Consider the following 27,189-nt stretch of genomic DNA (forward strand, 5'->3'; position numbering starts at 1 on the left):
ATCATGTCTGATATGTCAATTCCTTGGCCCTGTCCATAGTCTTTTAATATTAAATGATCAGACAACCGTTCTACCTACAAGTAATATGTTGAACCTCTTCCTAGATAAACTTCCCAGTACATGACAACATTATGATTTTTCATGTAATATGAAACTATTTTACTACAGATTTTAAGAGAACAAGCAATAATCAGAATGGAATGTTGCTACTCACCATATAGCAGAGATGCTGAGGTGCAGATAGGCACAACAAAAAGACTACCAGAAAGTAAGCTATGGGCCAACAAGGCCTTTGTCAGAGATAGAATACACACACACACACACACACACACACACACACACACACACACACACACACACACACAGAAGCACTCGTGCAACTACGCAACTCATACACACATGACTGCAGTCTCTGGCTGTTGCCTCGTGCGAGCGAGCTGCTTGTGTGTGTGTGTGTGTGTGTGTGTGTGTGTGTGTGTGTGTGTGTGTGTGTGTGTGAGAGAGAGAGAGAGAGAGAGGGGGGGGTGGTGTTTTATCTCTGACAAAGGCCTTGTTGGTCAAAAGCTCACTTTCTGCTAGTATTTTTGTTGTGCCTATCGAATCTCAGAATCTCCGCTATACAGTGAGTAGCAACTATCCTTATCATAACATTGTTACAATCAATAAAGAGGGTGACATGATTTCTGCACATCTCAGAACCAATTTCAGAACATAAACTAAATTAAATTACTATAAAATTCACCTTCATTAACAGTTTTTCCATCATAAAATCTGCTGTAAATGGAACTACAGTAACAAACCACCTCTAACGCGTATGCTGCATCTTGACCTCAAATACGCTGCCCGACAACTGAAGTATCCAGAAGAGTAACACGGACACTTACACACCACTGGCAGTTACGTAAATAATTAGAGTTGCGATTCTCTGTGACAGACAAAGAGCCACCAGCGAGCGTCAGTCTTTTTCGTGTTTCGTGTTGTTATTAGCCTGTTAGGATATGTGAGGGGCGTGAAGTGTGTGAGGTATTGAGTTATCTCTGAGGAGGACACAGGTCCTGTGAGGCAGCGATGTCAGCACCTGACTAATTCTGAAAGAAACTGCATCTGGCTGGCCAGTCAAGTTGTGAAATATCGAGATTTGTGGATCAGTCATGTGCGACCATGGCCCGACGTCCGAGTGCGTGGGAATGTGGGGGCAGACGTACTACACAAGTTCCTGGCCAACTGCATCCAAGGTTGCCACAAGCTTCCCCAAGTGAAATTCCCTGATCTTTTCCTTATTTCCCGACAAGTTTTAGCATTTTTTCCCTGAGAAAATTTGAGATTTCAGGGGTAAGTTAAAATGTAAGTTGACAACCTGTCTTTGCTGCAATGGTACAAGAAACAATAGTGTAAATGAAGAAATATGTAAAAGAAGCTTGCAAGCAGATGGCATTTCCTGATGTCAGCAAAAATCTTAAGTACTAAAATTAACATCTTTTACATGAACTGTTTATAGATGGAGAAAGCAAGTCACATGGTATGTGTGTTTATTAAGACCACTAATATTATTTCATTTCAATGAAGTGAAACACATCTGGTGACAAAGATACGCATTTCCTTGGAGTTGCAAGTCAGATTTAAAATACCTTCACTGACTTCAGAAATAACCTCAGAAAAAAGTAGGCCTCTTGAAATAAATGTATAAGAAGAGGAAGAATATTGTAAATCAGCACTGTAGGTGACCACCAATAAAATGTCAGTTCTACTAGGTTTGTTATTGTCTATTATTACCCACTGCATTACATCTGTTATTTTACAGGTATTTCAAGAATTATACAAGTATGTGGCATACAAACTGCCAGTGACAGTCACAATTCTCTTCTTCTCATTGTCCGTTTGGAGTTTGTGTAGGGGGTCGGACAGTAGAGTGTATAAGATTTGCAGACGACATGGTTGTGATGGCAGAGATGGCAGGAGGATGGAACAAATGTTAGATGATCTTAACACAAATTTAGAAGAATATGGAATGAAGATTAATAAGAAGAAAATGAAAAGCATGGTAATTAGAAGAAAGGGGAGAAAATTCCGTATGAAAATAGGGGGAGAGGAAATTGAGCAAGTGAATAACTTCAATTATTTGGGAAGTGTAATAATGGATGATATGTATTGCTCAAAAGAAATTAGAAAAAGAATTGCAATGGCAAAAGAAGGATTCAAGAGGAAACAGAAATTACTTTGGGGACCACTACACAAAAGAGAAAAAGACTTGCCAAATGTTACATCTGGAGCATTGCAGTGTATGGTGCGGAAACCTGGACATTGAGGATGGAAGATTAAAGAAGATTGGAGGCACTAGAGATGTGTATACAGAAAAGAATGGAAAAAGTGAAATGGGAAGACCGAGTAAGGAATGAAGAAGTATTAAGAAGGCTTGGAGAAGAAAGAAACATGCTGAAAGTCATCAGAAAGAGAAAGTGGAACTGTACTGGGCATTGTTTGAGGAGGGACTGATTATTGAAGGTAGGAGTAGAAGGAATGGTGGAAGGAAAAAGGGGAAGAGGAAAAAGAAGATATCAAATGCTGGACAATATCAAAGGAGACAAGTATTCAGAAATGAAAAGACTGGCTATGTACAGACAAAAGTGGAAGAGTCTTAACCCATGACAAGGCCTGCAAGGCAGAATACCATATTACTACTACTACTACTACTACTACTGTTCCTATTTCTAACATTAACATTTTTCACCTCTTGAAATGGAGGTACTCTTTACATGCACTAGTTTAAAATCTTTGATCCAAGCAATTTCACTTTACCACTTACTTATGTTCATACCCGACAATGGCATTACAGCCAAAAACTGGTTTGTGTAACAAATAATAAATACTGTAGAATATTACACCAGTTCTGTGTGGTTCACTCATAAAGTACAGTCTGTCATGTATTTTTAATCACAAGGTGGGCTCCTCCAGGTGAAATTTAATATTTAAAAATGGTAACTAGTAGTATCCTGATAAATATAATTAAAACTTAAAATAACAGGATATCAGTCCCCATTTATTATTGTTTCACAGGTTCATAATAATACAGAAGTTTTTAAATTTGACTCACTGCAAAAAAACGTTGTCAGTGCTATTTACAAATTGCTACCTGATCTGTGTTGCCATTTTATAATTTAAAGAAATTGTGTCATTGCAAATCCATTGCTGTTACAACAAGAATCAAACGTAACTGTAGATTATTGCTGCAAGTATTCAAACAACATTACAGTTTCTTCTATACATTTCCAAAATTACTTGTTATATTCCTTCAAAACAGTTTCTGCTTATGTTGACAAGGAATGTAATCAGTACTGACAATTGTACTTTCCTATAAATTCCACAACACTTTTATACACACAGATACACCTCTCTCACCCTCTCTCACTGCCACTGCCGCCGACGCTACTATCACTGTCGCTGTCTTCGTCACTCTCCGAATGTTCGTCTGCATTGACCCTGTTGTCTTCAGGTGCCCCAAAGCAGAAAATCTGTAGTCTAGCATGGATGTTGCCACGAATTACGAGATTAGGCATCTGCTCGGTCAGCCTGTCTGTGGCTTTGGGGTCACCTTGGCACCCTTCGACACTCAGCTCCCTGTGAAAGAACAGGAGCATTGCTGTTACTGTGACAATGTGACCAACATACTGAGATTCCTCTATGCTGCGACTGTTTGTACAACACTACTGAAGGCTTTAAGTTATATTTCCACTCCTTAAAACCTCGTCAAGTTTTGACACTGTCTTTTTACCGAGCAGCAAGTGTCTCCACGAAATCGGGACATGCTTGCTGTTTGATAAAAAGGCGAAGTCAGACCTTGACGAGGTTTTAAGGTGTAGAGTTATGACTTTAGCAACAAAGATCTGTACTGTAAGGACTACAGTCTTTCCAGTTGTCATGTATGGATGTGAGACATGGACCATTAGAAATGTGGAATGAATGGAGAAGACTAGACTCCTTTGAATAGTGGTGTTGGAGGAAACTTCTTAGATACCCATGGACTTCAAAGGGAATGAACAGGTTAATATTAGAACAAATAAAACCAAAGCACTCCCAGAAGGGTCTGATGCTGAAACAAAAGCTGACCTACTTTGGAGACATGATGAGAAGATATGTTTCACTGGAAAAATCTCTAATGCTGGGCAAGATCGAAGGCACTAGAAAAAGAGGATGTCAGAGGATGAAATGAATCAATGGCATCACAGAAATAATGTGCTCCAACCTGGAAAGCCTACAGGGGTAAGTGCAGGAAAAAAGAAATTGGCATGCTTTGGTTCATGGGATCACAGAGATATAAAAAACGTGGGTATGTTGACAGAGACAATAAAAAACACACACACAAATTTCAAGCTTTCGCAACCCAAGATTGCTTCATCAGGAAAGAGGGAAAGACGAAAGGATGTGGGTTTTAAGGGAGAGGGTAACGAGTCATTGCAGTCCCGGGAGAGGAAAGACTTACCTTACGGAGGAAAAAAGGACAGGTGTGTGTATATATATATGAGGCAACAGTTTGTTGCGAAAGCTTGAATTTTGTGTGTGTGTTTGTGTTTGTTTGTGTGTCTATCGACCTGCCAGCGCTTTTGTTCGGTAAGTCACCTCATCTTTGTTTTTATATATAATTTTTCCCACGTGGAATGTTTCCTTCCATTATATATATATATATATATATATATATATATATATATATATATATATATATATATATATATATATATATGATTAATGGAAAATCTCATATAAAATGTGAAACAAATACTAACAAAGAGATAGAGGGGCTGGCCAGTACTTACCTCAGCTCAGTACAGCCGACAGATACACATAAAACAGAACTGAAAATTTACATTCCTAGCTTTCGGAACTTTGTTCCTTCATCAGGGAGGAGAGAGGGAAAAAAAGGGAAGAAGGGAAAGTGGATTCAGTTACTCACAACCCAGGTTATGAAGCAACAGGGAAAGGTAAACAGGGAGGGTAGCAAGGATGGAGGCATGGTTGTCAGAGGGAAGCCAAAGATATTCTACTGTAGGTACTGTGCCAGCTTCAAACCAAAGAGGATGCATACAGAAGTAAAGAGGTATATAGTATAAAGATAAACACAACTATGTAGGATGAAAAGATGCGTGAATGGCTAAAGAGGAAAGGGAAAGAGGAGAAGACTGAAGAGTGAATGGGAGTGAGGTTGTTTAATGTAGGTTCAGTCCAGGGGGATGGCGGGATGAAAGGATGTGTTGGATTGCAAGTTCCCATCTCCGCAGTTCAGAGGGACTGGTGTTGGGTGGGAGAAGCCAAATGGCACATACAGTGTAGCAGGTTCCTAGGTCCCTAGAATTATGCTGGAGGGCATGCTCCGCTACTGGGTATTGCGCATCTCTTAGGCGGACAGTTCGTCTGTGTCCGTTCATGCGCTCAGCCAGTTTAGTTGTTGTCATGCCGATGTAAAAGGCTGTGCAGTGCAGGCATGTCAGTTGATAAATGACATGTGTAGTTTCACACGTAGCCCTGCCTCGAATTGTGTATGTTTTACCAGTAGCGGGGCTGGAGTAGGTGGTTGTGGGGGGATGCATGGGGCAGATTTTGCAGCGGGGTCGGTTACAGGGGTAGGAACTGCTGGGTAGAGAAGGTAGTCTGGGAATATTGTAGGGTTTAACAAGGATGTTACGGAGGTTAGGGGGGTGACGAAAGGCAACTCTGGGTGGTGTGGGGAGAATTTTGTCAAGGGATGATCTCATTTCAGGGGCTGACTTGAGATTGTCATATCCCTGGCGGAGTAATTTGTTGATGTTTTCGAGGCCAGGATAATATTGGGTGACAAGGGGGATGCTTCTGTGTGGTCTGGGGGTAGGAACATTGTTGTTGGACGGGGAGGAATGTATTGCTCGGGAAATCTGTTTGTGGACAAGGTCTGCAGGATAGTTGCGGGAGAGGAAAGCACTGGTCAGGTTATTGGTGTAATTGTTGAGGGATTCGTCACTGGAGCAGATATGTTTGCCACGAATACCTAGGCTGTAGGGAAGGGAGCGTTTGATGTGGAAAGGATGGCAGCTATCAAAGTGAAGGTACTGTTGTTTGTTTGTGGGTTTGATATGGACAGAGGTGTGGATGTGAGCTTCAACAAGATGAAGGTCAACATCCAGGAAGGTGGCTTGGGTTTTGGAGAAGGACCAGGTGAAATTCAGATTCGAAAAGGAGTTGAGGTTATGGAGGAAATTAAGGAGTGTTTCTTCACCATGAGTCCAGACCACAAAGATGTCATCCATAAACCTATACCAGGCCAGGGGAAGCAGCTGTTGGGTCTTCAGGAAAGCCTCCTCCATGCGGCCCATGAAGAGGTTGGCATAGGAGGGAGCCATCCTGGTTCCCATGGCCGTTCCCCTGATTTGTTTGTAGGTCTGGTCTTCAAAAGTGAAGTAATTATGGGTGAGGATGAAGTTGGTAAGTGTGATGAGGAACGAGGTTTTTGGAAGATCTTCGGGTGGGCGTTGGGAGAGGTAGTGCTCAAGGGCAGAGAGCATGGGTATGTGGGATGTTTGTGTAAAGGGATGTAGCATCTACGGTGACAAGAAAGGTTTCAGGTGGGAGAGGAGTGGGAATGGATTTGAGGCATTCTAGGAAGTGGTTTGTGTCTTTGATGTAGGATGGGAGTCTGCGGGTGATAGGTTGTAGGTGCTGGTCTACCAGAGCTGAGATACTTTCGGTTGGGGATTTGAAGCCTGCTACAATGGGACGGCCAGGATGGTTCTCTTTGTGGATTTTGGGTAATAGGTAGAAGGTAGGGGTACGTGGCTCAGGTGGAGTGAGTAAGTCTATGGAAGCCGTTGTGAGGCCTTGTGAGGGACCTTGGATTTTTAGGATTTTTTGCAGCTCAGTCTGGATGGAGGGAATGGGATCCTGGGTAACAGCTTTGTAGGTTGAGGTGTCAGAGAGTTGACGCAGTCCTTCTGCCACATACTCCACATGGTCAAGTACGACAGTTGTGGAGCCTTTATCCGCCGGGAGGATGACAATAGAGCGGTCTATTTTCAGCTCCTTAGTGGCACGGGATTCAGCTGGGGTGATGTTGGGGGTTGTCGGGATGTTCTTCATGAAGGACTAGGAGGCAACACTCGATGTGAGGAATTCCTGAAATGTCTGCAAGGGATGGTTTTGGGGGAGGGGAGGAGGATCCCTTTGAGAAGGCAGTCGGAACTGTTCTAGACAGGGTTCAACACTGGGTCTAGTATTTGGGGGCTGTGTTTGGGTAGTGAAGTGATATTTCCAGTTGAGGTTCCGGGTGAATGAGAGATCTTTAACCAGGGCAGTGTGGTTGAATTTAGGTGTGGGGCTAAAGGTTAAGCCTTTTGATAGAACAGATGTCTCTGGAGGAGAGAGGGATCTGGATGAGAGGTTTAGGACTGAGTTGGGACTGGTGATATGTGGCATTTGACTGTGGTTATAGTTGAGATTTGGTCTGTGTGGGGTGTGTGCTGGGATGGGGAGATTGAGTAGGGTGGCTAGGCTAGGTTTGTTGGCTATGAGGGGGGTTTGTTGAAGGTTCTGTTGTGGTTGGTGTTTGTGAGGGATAGGGAGAGGAACCCCACTTCTTAGGTGTTGCACTAGCACTGTGGATAGTTTTTTCAGGTGGTGTGTGGCACGGAACTCAAGTTTGCAGCTGGCTTCTAGGATGATGTTCCTCAGTGTGTTCTCCAAGCAAGGGTTTGAGAGGTGGAGGACTTTGAAGAGAGATAGGAGCTGTTGGGAGTGGTGGTTACATGAAGTAGTGTAGAGATTCAGGACAAGTTGGGTAAGGGCTAAGGATTGAAGGTTCTGGACGTCCAGGAGAGACTGGTGGAAGGAGGAATTGCACCCGGAGATGGGAACTTTTAAGGTAAGCCCTTTAGGGGTAATTCCAAAGGTTAAGCAGGACTGGAGGAAAAGTATGTGGGATTGCAGTTTGGCTACGGTGAATGCATGTTTCCGGAATGAATGTAAATAATGTGGTATAGGATTAGGGTACATAGTGGGTAACTGGTGGGGAGGGAAATTAAATAACTAAAGTTGAAATAGTAATCATAAGAAGGAGTAAAACACGGAGGGAAGGACGAGAAGGAAAGAAATTGTGTTGGTAATGTTCAATACCAAAGGAAGACCACTAAATAAGAAAAATACGGAAAAAGTTGACCCGACCAAGCAAGTATGTCCAGATCAGGGGAAAAGAACACACGTTGCTCAAAAACAGAGATAGCGAGTGGCGAAAAAAGATCGCGCGTGCCGGAAAAGCGATCGCGCGGGCCGCAAAAAAGATCGCGTGTTCCGCAAAAAAAATCGCGGGTGGCGCAGAAATGTCCCAAAAAAATTTTCTTGTGGCAGAGAAAGATAGCCAATGGCACAAAATTATCGCCAGCAACAAGAAATCGACGAAAATGGATGAGACTTGTAGGTGTGGAAGAGATTGTTGGCAGTGATTGTTGGCTGGGAAACAGCGAATAACGAACGTTAAAACTATGGAATGTTGAATAAATAAATCAATAAATAAAAAAGAGAAGAGGACTATAAACGGAACAAGATAATAGGAACAAAAAGGGACAAAACAATGAAGGATGTGGACCATATAGGTGATCTAAATGATTAATGGAAAATCTCATACAAAATGTGAAACAAATACTAACAAAGAGATAGAGGGGCTGGCCAGTACTTACCTCAGCTCAGTACAGCCGACAGATACACATAAAACAGAACTGAAAATTTACATTCCTAGCTTTCGGAACTTTGTTCCTTCATCAGGGAGGAGAGAGGGAAAAAAAGGGAAGAAGGGAAAGTGGATTCAGTTACTCACAACCCAGGTTATGAAGCAACAGGGAAAGGTAAACAGGGAGGGTAGCAAGGATGGAGGCATGGTTGTCAGAGGGAAGCCAAAGATATTCTACTGTAAGTACTGTGCCAGCTTCAAACCAAAGAGGATGCATACAGAAGTAAAGTATAAAGATAAACACAACTATGTAGGATGAAAAGATGCGTGAATGGCTAAAGAGGAAAGGGAAAGAGGAGAAGACTGAAGAGTGAATGGGAGTGAGGTTGTTTAACGTAGGTTCAGTCCAGGGGGATGGCGGGATGAAAGGATGTGTTGGAGTGCAAGTTCCCATCTCCGCAGTTCAGAGGGACTGGTGTTGGGTGGGAGAAGCCAAATGGCACATACGGTGTAGCAGGTTCCTAGGTCCCTAGAATTATGCTGGAGGGCATGCTCCGCTACTGGGTATTGCGCATCTCTTAGGCGGACAGTTCGTCTGTGTCCGTTCATGCGCTCAGCCAGTTTAGTTGTTGTCATGCCGATGTAAAAGGCTGTGCAGTGCAGGCATGTCAGTTGATAAATGACATGTGTAGTTTCACACGTAGCCCTGCCTCGAATTGTGTATGTTTTACCAGTAGCGGGGCTGGAGTAGGTGGTTGTGGGGGGATGCATGGGGCAGGTTTTGCAGCGGGGTCGGTTACAGGGGTAGGAACTGCTGGGTAGAGAAGGTAGTCTGGGAATATTGTAGGGTTTAACAAGGATGCTACGGAGGTTAGGGGGGTGACGAAAGGCAACTCTGGGTGGTGTGGGGAGAATTTTGTCAAGGGATGATCTCATTTCAGGGGCTGACTTGAGATTGTCATATCCCTGGCGGAGTAATTTGTTGATGTTTTCGAGGCCAGGATAATATTGGGTGACAAGGGGGATGCTTCTGTGTGGTCTGGGGGTAGGAACATTGTTGTTGGACGGGGAGGAATGTATTGCTCGGGAAATCTGTTTGTGGACAAGGTCTGCAGGATAGTTGCGGGAGAGGAAAGCACTGGTCAGGTTATTGGTGTAATTGTTGAGGGATTCGTCACTGGAGCAGATACGTTTGCCACAAATACCTAGGCTGTAGGGAAGGGAGCGTTTGATGTGGAAAGGATGGCAGCTATCAAAGTGAAGGTACTGTAGTTTGTTTGTGGTTTTGATATGGACAGAGGTGTGGATGTGAGCTTAAACAAGATGAAGGTCAACATCCAGGAAGGTGGCTTGGGTTTTGGAGAAGGACCAGGTGAAATTCAGATTCGAAAAGGAGTTGAGGTTATGGAGGAAATTAAGGAGTGTTTCTTCACCATGAGTCCAGACCACAAAGATGTCATTCATAAACATATACCAGGCCAGGGGAAGCAGCTGTTGGGTCATCAGGAAAGCCTCCTCCATGCGGCCCATGAAGAGGTTGGCATAGGAGGGAGCCATCCTGGTTCCCATGGCCGTTCCCCTGATTTGTTTGTAGGTCTGGTCTTCAAAAGTGAAGTAATTATGGGTGAGGATGAAGTTGGTAAGTGTGTTGAGGAACGAGGTTTTTGGAAGATCTTCGGGTGGGCGTTGGGAGAGGTAGTGCTCAAGGGCAGAGAGCATGGGTATGTGGGATGTTTGTGTAAAGGGATGTAGCATCTATGGTGACAAGAAAGGTTTCAGGTGGGAGAGGAGTGGGAATGGATTTGAGGCGTTCTAGGAAGTGGTTTGTGTCTTTGATGTAGGATGGGAGTCTGCGGGTGATAGGTTGTAGGTGCTGGTCTACCAGAGCTGAGATACGTTCGGTTGGGGATTTGACGCCTGCTACAATGGGACGGCCAGGATGGTTCTCTTTGTGGATTTTGGGTAATAGGTAGAAGGTGGGGGTATGTGGCTCAGGTGGAGTGAGTAAGTCTATGGAAGCTAACCTCTTCATGGGCCGCATGGAGGAGGCTTTCCTGAAGACCCAACCGCTGCTTCCCCTGGCCTGGTATAGGTTTATAGATGACATCTTTGTGGTCTGGACTCATGGTGAAGAAACACTCCTTAATTTCCTCCATAACCTCAACTCCTTTTCGAATCTGAATTTCACCTGGTCCTTCTCCAAAACCCAAGCCACCTTCCTGGATGTTGACCTTCATCTTGTTGAAGCTCACATCCACACCTCTGTCCATATCAAACCCACAAACAAACTACAGTACCTTCACTTTGATGGCTGCCATCCTTTCCACACCAAACGCTCCCTTCCCTACAGCCTAGGTATTCATGGCAAACGTATCTGCTCCAGTGACGATCCCTCAACAATTACACCAATAACCTGACCAGTGCTTTCCTCTCCCGCAACTATCCTGCAGACCTTGTCCACAAACAGATTTCCCGAGCAATACATTCCTCCCCGTCCAACAACAATGTTCCTACCCCCAGACCACACAGAAGCATCCCCCTTGTCACCCAATATTATCCTGGCCTCGAAAACATCAACAAATTACTCCGCCAGGGATATGACAATCTCAAGTCAGCCCCTGAAATGAGATCATCCCTTGACAAAATTCTTCCCACACCACCCAGAGTTGCCTTTCGTCACCCCCCTAACCTCCGTAACATCCTTGTTAAACCCTACAATATTCCCAGACTACCTTCTCAACCCAGCGGTTCCTACCCCTGTAACCGACCCCGCTGCAAAACCTGCCCCATGCATCCCCCCACAACCACCTACTCCAGCCCCGCTACTGGTAAAACATACACAATTCGAGGCAGGGCCACTTGTGAAACAACACATGTCATTTATAAGCTGACATGCCTGCACTGCACAGCCTTTTACATGGGTATGATGACAACTAAACTGGCTGAGTGCACAAACAGGCACAGACGAACTGTCTGCCCAGGAGATGTCCAATACCCAGTAGCAGAGCACCCCGTCCAGCATAATTCTAGGGGCCTAGGAACCTGCTACAACGTACGTGCCATTTGGCTTCTCCCACTCAACACCAGTCCCTCGGGACAGCGGAGATGGGAACTTGCACTCCAACACATCCTTTCATCCCCCTAGACTCAACCTACGTTAACTAACCTCACTCCCATTTACTCTTCAGTCTTCTCCTTTTTCACTCTCCTCTTTAGCCATTCACGCATCTTTTCATCCTACATAGTTGTGTTTTATCTTTATACTATATACCTCTTTACTCCTGTATGCATCCTCATTGGTTTGAAGCTGGCACAGTACTTAACAGTAGAATATCTTTGGCTTCCCACTGACAACCATGCCTCCATCCTTGCTACCCTCCCTGTTTACCTTTCCCTGTTGCTTCATAATCTGGGTTGTGAGTAACTGAATCCACTTTTGCCGGCCGGTGTGGCCAAGCAGTTAAGGGCGCTACAGTCTGGAACCGCGTCACCGCTACGGTCGCAGGTTCGAATCCTGCCTCGGGCATGGATGTGTGTGATGTCCTTAGGTTAGTTAGGTTTAAGTAGTTCTAAGTTCTAGGGGACTGATGACCTTAGAAGTTAAGTCCCATAGTGCTCAGAGCCATTTTTGAATCCACTTTCCTTCCTTTCCCCTCTCTCCTCCCTGATGAAGTAACAATGTTCCGAAAGCTAGGAATGTAAATTTTCTGTTCTGTTTTGTGAATTTATCAGCTGTACTGAGCTGAGGTAAGTACTAGCCAGCCCCTCTATCTCTTTGTTAGTTTTGTTTCAAATGTTAAGAGTCACAGATTTTGAAGCAAGAAACGAAATTGCAGTGGAATATTGCTATGAATTAGGAAGGCAGTTACAGTTATCAATAGATATCAGAGCACATACAAAGTTGGTTTGATAAGTCAGGTAAAAAAGCAAGAAAAAATGTTTTTTTCATAAACAACTCAACTTACTTCTCAACATATTCTGCTTTGAGGGATATACACTTGGTCCAGTGATCCACCAACTTTTTCATCCCACTGCAAAATACTTGTTGATTGCAACTATCACTTCCTCATTTGATGAAAATTTCTTCCCAGCGAGCCAAAGGGTCAAGTAAGGGAACAAGGTGAAGTCACTTGGGACTAAGTCTGGTGAGTAGGGTGGATGAGGAAGCAATTCAAAGTCTAATTCATGTATTTTCACCATTGTTACCGCTGATGGATGGGGTGGTGCATTATCCTGGTGAAAGGACCCTTTTTTTGTGAGCAAACTTTGATCTTTTCTCAGCCAACACAAGTTTCAGATGATGCAACAACGAAACATAAACAGGTCCAGCTATGGTTCTGCCTTTTTCCAAGTAATCCAATTAATCCTTGGGAATCCCAAGAAACAGTGACCATCACCTCACCATCTGACAAAATGGTCTTTGCATTCTTCAGTGCACTGTTACCAGCCTTTTGTCAACTGTTTTTTCCGCCATTTTGACTCTGGAGTGTAATGATGGATCCAGCTTTCATCACTAATTGCAAATCTGGGAAAAATTCTTGCAGATTGTGATTAAACATAGCCAGGCACTGCATCATAATAATGTCCCAGATGTGCCTTCAGTCGACAGAGCAATTGCGACACCCACCTCGCACACAGCTTCTTCGTAGCAAATTCTCTGTACAGGATATTAGGCACTCACTCAGTCGAGATGCTTACAGTCTCAGCAGTCACACAAATTTTTATTAGGCCATCTTGCATTACTGTGTCATGGATTTTGTCAATGGTTTCCTTTGTGGTTACCTCAATCGGATGACTGGAGCACATTTTGTCTTTGGTGCTTGCCTGACCACATTGAAATTAATTAATCCAAAGGTAAGTGGTCTTTAATGATGGTGAAGAGTCATGTGAGCTTCATCCAATTCTGTTTTGATCTGTGCAGCAGTCCAACTCTTCAAATGAAAATGTTTAATAACAGCACAAAACTTTGTTTTCTGCATTTTCAATTGCAGTCAAGACACTGACCAACTGAGACAGCTGGCAACATTGAACTGTACAATGTACATTGCTGAAGCCGTGCAGTTAGAGGCGTAATGTCACTGAATGCGCAGCACCTCCTGCCGGAGGTTCGGGTCCTCCCTTGGGCTTGTGTGTGTGTGTGTGTGTGTGTGTGTGTGTGTGTGTGTGTGTGTGTGTGGTGGTGGTGGTGCTGTTAGCATAGGTTAGTTTAAGTAGTGTGTAAGACTAGGCACTGATGACCTCAGCAGTTTGGTCCCTTAGGAATTCACACACATTTGAACATTTGACCATTGCTGAAATTCTTTATTTGATCCTTGGAATAATCAACATGAACGTGCAACAAAAATTTTTCCATCCTGGATATTTACCAGACTTATCAAACCACCTTTGTAACGGCCTTACACAACAAGAGAGGCTCACAAAGTAAGTAGTAATTAGCAGGGAAGACATCCATGTACTAAAGGGTGTAATGCAAGGTACAATAGGTAAATTGGAAACCATTGATCTGCAATTACTAACAGGGAAAATGACAGTGAAGCACAAGTTCCATATCATAGGAGCAGGAATGGATATTCCTTATGAAGGTCTAGCAGGGAGTGACTACCTGAGAAATCAAACAAAAAGTTATTATCAACTGTGGTGAGAGCACCATTCAAATACAGTTTGAAATATTCCACTACTGACAATAAGCAAGACTGAAGCAATGTCGCAAGTCAGAAGTGTGCATATAGTCAAATTTATGGTACTAACAGAACAAGGGAAATACATTCTCAGTGTACTGATTACAAGTGACGCCAAGTGGAATCTGAGTACAATGAAAGTCTTATGGGAACTAATAGACAATGTGACACCAATATGAGCCACACAGGAAGCAATGAACGGCATGAGCACATAAGGAAATAAGTTAGAGAAATGATCTGAGAGGTCATCTGGATAAAGAAGACTGATACGAATTGTACGGCATATGGTGAGGTATTTTATCTATAAGGTGACAATTTGGCATACACAGAAACAGTATGGCATGCACAAGCTATATTGCCAAAAAAACAAAGGAAAGGTACATCCATACAGAATGCTGGGAGCACAGAAGGTGATATTACAGGAGCAAATATAGAAAATATTTAATGGGAATATAATCGTTCAGAGTCCCTGAAAAGTACCCATGGACACCCGTGGTATAGGGATAGAACAAAATTTCAGTGGGGAAACCCTTCCCCATCCCCAACATAAGGAAGATACTAGACAAACTGGGGAAAGCCAACTATGTATCCACTTTAAATTTGGCCAGCAGATATTATTAGATTTTAATAGATTCAGCAGATAGTGGAAAACACAGCATTTACTACAATTATCAGCACTATGAGTGCAAAAGGATGTCAATGGGGCTAAACAGTGCATCAAGTATATTTCAGAGACTAATGAACATTGCTTTAGCAAGATTGCAAGGGACAAAGTGTTTTAATGTACTTGGATGACATAATTTGCTAAGGTAGTTCAGGAAAGGATGTAATGAGAAGCTGCAGGAAAATATTGGATGGGTTAAGGGCACCTAGGTTAAAGTTACACTAGATAAGTGTGAATTTCTGAGAGAGAGGTAATATTCTAAGGACACAAAATAACAAAGAAAGATGTGGAACCAGGTGAGCATAATGTGAAGAGGTGGAGAACAGTTCTGAAACCCATGACAGGGTTTAAATGATATTTAGGAGTGGCTGGATATTAAAACTGTGACTCCATTATATAAATCGTTGAAGACTAAAGTGCCACACAAACTGGGAGATCTGCCACAAGCAGGATTTAAGGAACTGAGAGATTAGTAAATCCTCCCATACTGAGATACCCAGATTTCAAGAAACCATAACACTGGTGCTACAGATACCAGTGCAGAGCAGTTCTGTCACAAGGGATGATAGGTGCAGATTTGCCAGTCAACTGTGCTCCACAGTTGTTGAATAAGACTGAAACTAGAGTGCTTAGCAATTGTATGGTCACAAAGCAGTGCAGACCACACATCTAGGAGGATTTTACCATAGTAACAGATCGCAAGCCACTGACACAGACACGGACTTTTGGCGTCAAAGACCTGTCCCGAGATTACTGAAATGATGGTTGAAACTAGAAGAATGTTCTTAAGACATCGTGTATAAACCCAGAAATCTCAATGCACATGCCGATGCATCAGTGGTGGATGGTGGTATCTGAAGCTGGGTGTTGCACAAAGTTTCAATGTTGCATTTTTATATGAGACAGTTACAAGGAAGAAAATTCTTTTATCAGTGCCTCGCCTCCCGACATTCATTACAATTTAAACATCCTGATAATTAGTGCTGTATGGAGGCCAGAAAATTCAATTTTTTAAATCCCAAGTTATGTCCTGCAAAAAGTGAGAAGTATATCTGACAAAATCTGTAGCAAAGAGCGTGCAATGATTTATCAAATATCTAGAAAAACTATTGAATGAGCTAAATTACTAGTAGAACTGAAACACAATCACCATTTAAGGGGGTAGGACGTCAAATGGGCCAACTTGGAGCAGGAGAAGCACCACAGGACATTTTAATTTCCACTGTCTATACGTTTACAAGTAAATTCATAAAACTTTGTCAGCATGACCAGGAAGGATTCAGGATTCACACTCATAACAGCAGAAGTTCAAAAACATAACAAAATATTTTTTTTTACATGTGAAATTTCATCATTTTTTCACTTACTATTGGCTGCATTTGTTGCTATAGGCACATTTTTTCATAAGTAAGAGAGACTGTTCGATGAATTTTGCACAGCATACAAACCATACTAACAGGTGTCTGAAACTCTACGATACCTCAATTTTTACCACAGTTTTTAATAGATTTGTAAAATTCTAGAGTTTCGTACACCTGTAAATATGGTTGTATGCTGTGCAAAATTCATCAAAGAATCTCTCTTACTTGTGAAGAAAAATGTACCTATAGCAAACAAATTCAGCCAACAGTAAGTGAAAAAATGATGGAATTTCATATCTAAAACAAAATTTATTTTGTTATGTTTTTGCACTTCCACTGCTATGAGTGTGAATCCTGAATCCTTCCTGGTCATGTGGACAAAGTTTTATGAATTTATTTGCAAAAGTATAGACAGTAGAAAATAAAATGTCCTGTGGTGCCTCTCCTGCTCCAAGTCGGCCCGTTTGATGTCTTACCCCCCCTTAAAGGACTTGTCTTACTTGTACTGAAACTCTGCCCTTCTGTTTTTCACTGACAAACTTGTCAGTCACACACCGATTGGAGTCTGTAATCTGCATCGTGAGGGCTCTTTCAGCGGAAAGTGTCACTGAGGCCGTCAATCTTTCCTCACTCAGAGTTATGTAAGAATAATTTTATTATTTTCAAAGTTGAAAAGCAGCCTTTCGGTTTGACCAACATCAAGGGAATTGTGAGAATTACCTACAACAGTTTAGAGTACTTAGTGAATATCTTCCCTAGGTAGTTAGTTGTGATAAAGTCAACTAAACTAAGTGCATCAGACAGTGATCTGCATTCTTGTGCTAGGTAGTTAGAAGATAGTTCACAATATAGTTTCAGTTTATCCAAAAAGGTTGATACTGAACACACTTCCTTTAAGATATCTTTAGGATATCTTCAAAAATACAAGGGGAACTTTTCTGGAAGAAAGAATGAAGCAGCTACAAGATGACCTGAAAAACTACAGGGATCTATAGCATAAAAAATTATCATGTTGCACACCACCTTTGCTCTTCTTTTCTACTCACATCAGTCTGCCGGCCAGTGTGGCCTTGCGGTTCTAGTGCTTCAGTTTGGAACCCTGTGACCGCTACGGTCGCAGGTTCGAATCCTGCCTCGGGCATGGATGTGTGTGATGTCCTTAGGTTAGTTAGGTTTAATTAGTTCTAAGTTCTAGGCGACTGATGACCTCAGCAGTTAAGTCGCATAGTACTCAGAGCCATTTGAACCACATCAGTCTGTTTCAACTTCCTTTTCTTCACTAATCAATCAGTAGATTCATTAGTAATCAGTAGATTCATTGTCAATGGTGATGCCAATTACTTCTCAAATCTTGATAACATTTATTTTAAATGCTGAAATTGTGTTATGGGCCAGCACACATTGATTCTCCATACTGTAACTGACCAAAGAGAACTCTGGTGAATGGCATAACTTAACTAAATAATTCTAACCAATAACTGAAACGGGTACCGTGTGGCCCCCGGCTACGTAAGTTCTGAAGGAGCTCGCATTGGTCAAGTGAAACATGTAAAATAAATAAAAAGTCAATTGAAACTTGTTGCAGCTCTACAATTTTAATTTATAACCAGTTGCTGTTCCCCTGCAGGCAAATGTCTGTGCTCACTAATAATTTAAGATATGACTGAAAAGAACATTTTTATGACCAAGAGCTTGGAAAATTGAGTTTCTCTTCATATAGGCTCACCTTCCAGTATGTGATTTATAAATTCTTGCAGTAATTAACTGTGTTTACAAATTGAGACTGAAAATTCCTCTGGATAAGATTGAGGGAAATGCTTTCTCACTAAGTCATCAAGGACATATTCCCTGAGAACTCTAAATAAATAAATAATTCATTAACTTCATGGGCATTGCAATGTACATATTTTGCATTAGGACAATTTTTTCACAACATATTGTACCCCACCAGAGGAAACAGCCAGAACAGAAGCCCCATCATAGGTCTGTGCAAGTAAGTTTTGGGGAGTCTGATTTACTTTTTGCCTATTCAATTCTTCTAGCAAAGTCACAGCTAACATCTGTGCAGCACCGCGTTTGCAAGGAGATAGGAAACTCAAGAAGCTGTCTATTCATTTTCATCTGCTATAACAGCTAAAAATTCCAATTCCTTATTTGCTTTCAAACTTCTTCTTGGCATACATCCAACATAATTTGGAAAAGTTCATTTTGAATAGTTTTGAAGATTCCTTTGAAAACAGTTGCCTTACCCAAATTATCTTTTAGTGCTGCATTCAACCCAGAGCTAAAATTAGCCAGTCCTCTGAAAACACCAGGGTTTGATAACAATTCAGTTTCATCACAATCCCTTAAGGCCAATTAAAGGAAACACGGAAACGAATATATTTATTAATATATTTAGCCCAGACCTATTATGCCTAACTTCTCCTACTATGCAAACTGATGGTGGAGGGGAGAGAAAAGAACATACGGGGAAGGTACTAAGATGTCAGTCGCATCAGGACTTTATGCAAAATAAGTGGTGATGAGGGATAATGTGCACACCACTGGGACTCAAACCTGGGATCTCTCACTTACTAGGCAGTCACATTAACCACTGCGTCACCCGGACAGACCGTTTATCACAAATAGACTATCTTAGCTGACCTGCATCCCCACCTAGTGCCACCTATCCACAGCCCCCACCCATGTCCTCCACGTTCACTAAGTTTAGATTCCTGCTGGAGATCGAACATAAATGTACATCTGCACTGAAAGTTGTAATTTCAATGCCCATCACAGCAGATCGGTTATACGAATGTGTGACGTCTGTTCTTTCGGACGCATCATTCTCGGCAATTTTTCTTCTTGATGGACTACTCAGTTGTTCGGCTACACTGACAGTTCCAAAAAGTGCCAGTCTCAAACAATTTTGTATCGGAGTAATTCAAGATCTTGCATCTACAATTTGGTATTGAGATGGTTTATGTCTGTAACTCTCACTTTTGTCCACAAGGATTCATCATCATACAGGCATAGAAAGCAAAATAATGCATTTTTAAATTCACAGCCACATAACCAATCACTGTTTTTATAAATATCCATTTTAAACGCCGTCCAAAACTGTTGATTTCCAGTATTAATACTTTGCACAGTGTTTAAAACTGGTAACACCATCCTAGTCTCTTTACAGCAAGCTTCTCCTCATCAGAAACGTGGGAAAAGTCTGTAGTTTGTAAAGTATTTACACTATACGTTTTCATTCACATTCCGCAAACTAGGCACTGCGTGACAAGCTAAATCTCACTGTACAGGACGTATTATACACAACAGTGCACAGAAAAATGCAGTATTGAGAACCAATACACTATCACCTCGAAACGCCACGACTTATACACACGAGGTGCTCAGAGATAATATTTGTACAAGTAATAAACAAAATCATTAGGACTGACAACTGTGATATTCCAGCCATTTTTCCAAACACCGCTACATTAAATCTGCACTCTATTTACAATTGAAAAACTATAAAATCCAGTTATGCTGATGAGAAAACATTTACTCCTAATTTTTACCCTCAAAACTACTATGTCAATGGAACAAAACTATCACGAATGCTGTCAAAAGATCAGTACTGGTAATATTGTGCATGGTGGAATGACACGCTTAAGTGGCCTTGATAACAAATTAATGAGAGAAAGCTGGCAGACACGTCATCTGTAGAGCGGTGCCACCTAACGGGACATTCAGAACTGTCTCCAGTCAGGGAGTTTTGCGTGCCAACTGCAGTACTCTCCGACGTCACTGGCACTCGAGCCACCTGTTGCCACAGAAGGGCTTCGACTCGCACCCACTCCAGATCTGATGGCTGCCACGGAGTTGCCGTAAGAGAGAGAACCCCGAGTTTGCTTCGAGCCTTGCAGCAGTCTTGCGTTCATTATCGACGCAATAAGATGTCGGGTAACCGAAGACAGTATATTGTAACACCTACTACGGTATATATTAGGCTTCCTAAACCAAATAATATACAAGAAAGGTGGACATATGAAGTGTAAAATTACTGGGAGATGAGCAACATTGCAACAATAACATGCACCACCACTGTGATGCATTGAGCCAAATGCGGTCAGATGATGTAGAGGGCACGAAAGTACAGAGGTGGTTAGGGAAAATTAAGAATGTGCGAAGAAAATGAACTAAACACAGAGGAAAAGGCCAAAATCACGTCAGACAGTCATCAGAGGATGCACAGAACCTTAGGCCAAATCAAAAACTATACTTAGTGGAAAGGCATGAAAAGAGGAACACATTAGGAAGTATTAAAAAAGTCAAAGGAATAAGTTCATGCAGAGAAGATTATTAACGATCCGGAAAACCGCGACGACAGCATTTCACTGACAGACAAACGGGGTGCTTGAGAGAACTTGTAGGACACTAACGGAATATTTATGGCACTTCATTAGAGGGGACCACTGTAATTGGAGCATATGGGAACCACATACTGTTTTTGTATTTAATATGCCTCACAGTAGCAAAGTGTCAGTGAAAATAATCAGTTTTTGAAAATATAAGTAATCGGATAGATAAAAAATCTATTCATCAAGCGGTGGCAGGAGAATACATGTATAAAAAGGTATTACAGAATGAGATTTTCACTCGGCAGTGGAGTGTGCACTGATATGAAACTTCCTGGCAGATTAAAACTGTGTGCCGGACCGAGACTCGAACTCGGAACCTTTGCCTTTCGTGGGCCAAACAAGGTAGGAGACGAGGTACTGGCAGAAGTGAAGCTGTGAGGACGGGGCGTGAGTCGTGCTTGGGTAGCCCAGTTGGTAGAGCACTTGCCCGCAAAATGCAAAGGTCCCGAGTTCGAGTCTCGGTCCAGCACACAGTTTTAATCTGCCAGGAAGTTTCAAGGTATTACAGTTTGCAAGCTTTTGGAGACAGTTGCTCGTTCTCCTAGCAGAAGAGTTGAAGGGGAAGAAAGAGCGGTGAAGGATGAGGACTGGTGAGGTTTAGGAAAAGGGGTGGAGTTTGCAGCAGTCATGCAGAACCCCTGGTTAGTGGAAGACTTACCAAACAGGATGAGAAGGAAAGACTGACTGTTACAGACTGCACCGGACAAGATTCGAAAATCTGAGAGTTTAAACGTGGCAGACATGGTAATACGTGAAACAGAGATTACTGCTAGAACATTGTGCATGAGCTAATAAAAGCGGAATGCTAATTGCACTGTATGTGATAGAGGTGGAATGGGAATGGCAAAAAATAGACAGGTTAGAAAATGAAAGAAGTGGAAAACTAATCTATCAAATTACTTATATTTTCACAGTAGCAATGGGTACACATTGTTTGCATAAATTTACGGAAGACAAGTACACATTCCAGGAGTCCTACAGACAGAGGAATGAACTATTAAGAATAATTGTAATGGCTACATAGATCAGGTCGAAACAGGGCCCCGGGAGTAGACAAAATTCAATTAGAACTACTGACAGCCTTGAGTGAGCCAGTCCTGACAAAACTCTACCATCTGGTGAGCAAGATGTATGAGACAGGCGAAATTCCCTCAGACTTCAAGAAGAATATAATAATTCCAATCCCACAGAAAGCAGGTGTTGACGGATGTGAAAATTACCAAACTTTCAGTTTAATAAGTCACAGCTGCAAAATACTAATGCGAATTCTTTACATACGAATGGAAAAACTGGTAGAAGCTGACCTCAGAGAAGATCAGTTTGGATTCTGTAGAAATGTTGGAACACGTGAGGCAATACTGACCCTACGACTTATCTTAGAAGAAAGATTAAGGAAAGGCAAACCTACATTTCTAGCATTTGTAGACTTAGAGAAAGCTTTTGACAACATTGACTGGAATACTCTCTTTCAAATTCTAAAGGCGGCAGGGGTAAAATACAGGGAGCGAAAGGCTATTTACAATTTGTACAGAAACCAGATGGCAGTTATAAGAGTCGAGGGTCTTGAAAGTGAAGCAGTGGTTGGGAAGGGAGTGAGACAGGGTTGTAGCCTCTCCCCGATGTTATTCAATCTGTATATTGAGCAAGCAGTAAAGGAAACAAAAGAAAAGTTTGGAGTAGGTATTAAAATCCATGGAGAAGTAATAAAAACTTTGAGGTTCGCCGATAACATTGTAATTGTGTCAGAGACAGCAAAGGACTTGGAAGAGCAGTTGAACGGAATGGACAGTGTCTTGAAGGGAGGATATAAGATGAACATCAACAAGAGCAAAACGAGGATAATGGAATGTAGTCGCATTAAGTCGGGTGATGCTGAGGGAATTAGATTAGGAAATGAGACACATAAAGTAGTAAAGGAGTTTTGCTATTTGGGGAGCAAAATAACTGATGATGGTCGAAGTAGAGAGGATATAAAATGTAGACTGGCAATGGCAAGGAAAGCGTTTCTGAAGAATAGAAATTTGTTAACATCGAGTATTGATTTATGTGTCAGGAAGTTGTTTCTGAAAGTATTTGTATGGAGTGTAGCCATGTTTGGAAGTGAGACATGGACGATAAATAGTTTAGACAAGAAGAGAATAGAAGCTTTCGAAATGTGGTGCTACAGAAGAATGCTGAAGATTAGATGGGTAGATCACATAACTAATGAGGAGGTATGGAATAGAACTGGGGAGAAGAGGAGTTTGTGGCACAACTTGACTAGAAGAAGGGATCGGTTGGTAGGACACGTACTGATGCATAAAGGAATCACCATTGTAGTATTGGAGTGCAGCGTGGAGAGTAAAAATCATAGAGGGAGACCAAGAGATGAATACACTAAGCAGATTCAGAAGGAAGTAGGCTGCAGTAGGTACAGGGAGATGAAGAAGCTTGCACAGGATAGAGTAGCATGGAGAGCTGCATCAAACCAGTCTCAGGACTGAAGACCACAACAACAACAATGTAGATCAGCCAACTAGAATGCAAGTAGCACACCCAGTAGCTTGAAAAGGATAAAAGAAATTGAGGAAACCAGTAAGGCTCACATGACAAATTGGAGAATCGAAGACCATTTAGGATGCTTCTTTTGTTTGACGAATCCGTAAGAAGGTATCATTCTAAGAAGCTGGCTGCACAATTCTGTGGACCGTACAAAGTGTTGCATTAGACATATCCAATGTGACAATTAAGATGCACAGAACTAAGCAGTTGAAAGTATATGTGAAATCCCAAAATAAAACTATTTCTGTGCTGTGTCCCAATGTCAGGTGTACAGACTTTTTTTTTTTCCTGAAGTTACCATGTAGGGTGTAGCTTATCTGGATATGTTTCCAGAATGGCTCTTTCATCAGTTAAAAGGTGACACTGAAAACGTTATTTGGCAACAACATTGGGTCCCTATCCATTGGTATGTTTTTGTACGAGCACAGTTGAACACTGAGGTCTTCAACTGTTGCACTGTTGCTAATGATCAATATGACAAGGACACTCTTCCACTGGCCTCCAGATTCACCTGACCTCAATCTAAGTGATTTTTTTTTCCTTTGGGGCTTTGTATTCATGACACAAAGCATTATGGAGATGCACCAGGCCCACTATTACACAGGGTGTACATGCGGACAATTTGGAAAAAATAGGAAAAATATGGATTTTTCCCCATTAAAAATACACTTTTTCTGGGTGAAAATGTACTATACTGTGAGAGAAAGTACATTTTTCCTTCTTAAGTGACAGTATAGTTTCCTTCGGAGCTGTAAGACTTTTCAATTCTCTGAATGGTAAAGGTTTTATACACCAGCACAGAACTTCTGGTACTTTAGGAAACAAAATCCAGCAAGAAAACAATGTGTCTAAAAAATTCTTTAACACGGGGAAACATATATAAATACAAATTCCAGCAAATACAGTACGGTAGCTTCTGAAGCAATGAAATTTAGACTGTACTGCAAAATGCACTTTTGGTAGCCAATCATAGTTTGTGTCACAATATCTAAACAGCTGATGACAGCAGATATTCAGAGCATGGTACGGAGAAGATGAGGCAATTCACTGGTAAAATGAGCAGAAATGAAGCAAACAGGTATTGCTACAATTACAGCATATCTCCCTATGTGCCAGAAAACTTTGACCTTTTCATTGGAAACCCAATTACGTGTGAAATTGCTGAAGTCATTTTTCACTTTTTTTTAATTTTCCATGAACCATGGACTTTGCCGTTGGTGGAGAGGCTTGCGTGCCTCAGCGATACAGATGGCCGTACTGTAGGTGCAACCACAACGGAGGGGTATCTGTTGAGAGGCCAGACAAACGTGTGGTTCCTGAAGAGGGGCAGCAGCCTTTTCAGTAGTTGCAGGGGCAACAGTCTGGATGATTGACTGATCTGGCCTTGTAACAATAACCAAAACGGCCTTGCTGTTCTGGCACTGCGAATGGCTGAAAGCAAGGGGAAACTACAGCCGTAATTTTTCCCGAGGGCATGCAGCTTTACTGTATGATTAAATGATGATGGCGTCCTCTTGGGTAAAATATTCCGGAGGTAAAATAGTCCCCCATTCGGATCTCCGGGCGAGGACTACTCAAGAGGACGTTGTTATCAGGAGAAAGAAAACTGGCGTTCTAGGGATCGGAGCGTGGAATGTCAGATCCCTTAATCGAGCAGGTAGGTTAGAAAATTTAAAAAGGGAAATGGATAGGTTAAAGTTAGATATAGTGGGAATTAGTGAAGTTCAGTGGCAGGAGGAACAAGACTTTTTGTCAGGTGATTACAGGGTTATAAATACAAAATCAAATAGAGGTAATGCAGGAGTAGGTTTAATAATGAATAAAAAAAATAGGTGTACGGGTAAGCTACTACAAACAGCATAGTGAATGCATTATTGTGGCCAAGATAGACACGAAGCCCACGCCTACTATAGTAGTACAAGTTTATATGCCAACTAGCTCTGCAGATGATGAAGAAATAGATGAAATGTATGATGAGATAAAAGAAATTATTCAGATAGTGAAGGGAGACGAAAATTTAATAGTCATGGGTGACTCGAATTCGAGTGTCGGAAAAGGGAGAGAAGGATACGTAGTAGGTGAATACAGATTGGGGCTAAGAAATGAATGAGGAAGCCGTCTGGTAGAATTTTTCACAGAGCATAACTTAATCATAGCTAACACTTGGTTCAAGAATCATAAAAAAAGGTTGTATACATGGCCACACGGATATGTGCGTGTGTGCGAGTGTATACCTGTCCTTTTTTCCCCCTAAGGTAAGTCTTTCCGCTCCCGGGATTGGAATGACTCCTTACCCTCTCCTTTAAAACCCACTTCCTTTCGTCTTCCCCTCTCCTTCCCTCTTTCCTGATGAGGCAACAGTTTGTTGCGAAAGCTTGAATTTTGTGTGTATGTTTGTGTTTGTTTGTGTGTCTATCGACCTGCCAGCGCTTTTACCGAATTATCAGTTTAATAAGTCACAGCTGCAAAATACTAACATGAATTCTTTACAGGCGAATGGAAAAACTGGTAGAAGCCGACATCGGGGAATATCAGTTTGGATTCTGTAGAAATATTGGAACACATGAGGCAATACTGACCTTACAGCTTATCTTAGAAGATAGATTAAGAAAAGGCAAACCTACGTTTCTAGCATTTGTAGACTTAGAGAAAGCTTTTGACAATGTTGACTGGAATACTCTCTTCCAAATTCTAAAGGTGGCAGGGGTAAAATACAGGGAGCGAAAGGCTATTTACAATTTGTACAGAATCCAGATGGCAGTTACAAGAGTCGAGGACATGAAAGGGAAGCAGTGGTTAGGAAGGGAGGGAGACAGGGTTGTAGCCTTTCCCCGATGTTGTTCAATCTGTATATTGAGCAAGCAGTGAAGGAAACAAAAGAAAAATTTGGAGTAGGTATTAAAATCCATGGAGAAGAAATAAAAACTTTGAGGTTCACCGATGACATTGTAATTCTGTCAGAGACAGCAAAAGGCCTTGGAAGAGCAGTTGAACGGATAATGGAATGTAGTTGAATTGAGTCGGGTGATGCTGAGGGAATTAGATTAGGAAATGAGACACACAAAGTAGTAAAGGAGTCTTGCTATTTGGAGAGCAAAATAACTAATGATGGTCAAAGTAGAGAAGATATAAAATGTAGACTGGCAATGGCAAGGAAAGCGTTTCTGAAGAATAGAAATTTGTTAACATCGAGTATAGATTTAAGTGTCAGGTAGTCGTTTCTGAAAGTATTTGTATGGAGTGTAGCCATGTATGAAAGTGAAACATGGATGATAAATAGTTTGGACAGGAAGAGAATAGAAGCTTTCGAAATGTGGTGGTACAGAAGAATGCTGAAGATTAGATGGGTAGATCACATAAGTAATGAGGAGGTATTGAATAGAATTGGGGAGAAGAGGAGTTTGTGGCACAACTTGACTAGAAGAAGCGATCAGTTGGTAGGACATGTTCTGAGGCATCAAGGGATCACAAATTTAGCGTTGGAGGGCAGCGTGGAGGGTAAAAATCATAGAGGGAGACCAAGAGATGAATACACTAAGCAGATTCAGAAGGATGTAGGTTGCAGTAGGTACTGGGAGATGAAGAAACTTGCTCAGGATAGGGTAGCATGGAGAGCTGCATCAAACCAGTCTCAGGACTGAAGACCACAACAACAACAACAAGGATAATTATACTTTTGCCATTGTTTTTGCATAATCTGTCATCTATGAAAGAACTGTAATAAGTATTAAAAAAGTAACCTTGAACCTTGGTCTTTTTTTAGCATGTGTTAATCTTTAAACACAAATGCACCTTTAAAATTTTAAATAATGTCATAAATGGCTGGCCTTCTGGACCCCAATTTTTTTAAAGTGGCTGACTCTCAAAA

The 27,189-nt window shown here is 41.8% G+C and overlaps 1 protein-coding gene across 1 annotated transcript in view; it reads right to left on the minus strand.

The window, feature by feature from the left end:
- Positions 1 to 3,040: 3,040 nt before the first annotated feature.
- LOC124719075 overlaps positions 3,041 to 27,189 on the minus strand; it is a 94,836-nt gene continuing 70,687 nt past the window's right edge. Inside the window, exon 4 of the mRNA XM_047244756.1 lies at positions 3,041 to 3,615. Within this exon, the coding sequence (XP_047100712.1) occupies positions 3,393 to 3,615 (223 nt within the window). The 3' untranslated portion in view covers positions 3,041 to 3,392. The remainder of the gene's footprint in view (positions 3,616 to 27,189) is intronic.

Source organism: Schistocerca piceifrons, chromosome 10 (assembly GCF_021461385.2).
Source record: "Schistocerca piceifrons isolate TAMUIC-IGC-003096 chromosome 10, iqSchPice1.1, whole genome shotgun sequence".
NCBI lineage: Eukaryota > Metazoa > Arthropoda > Insecta > Orthoptera > Acrididae > Schistocerca > Schistocerca piceifrons.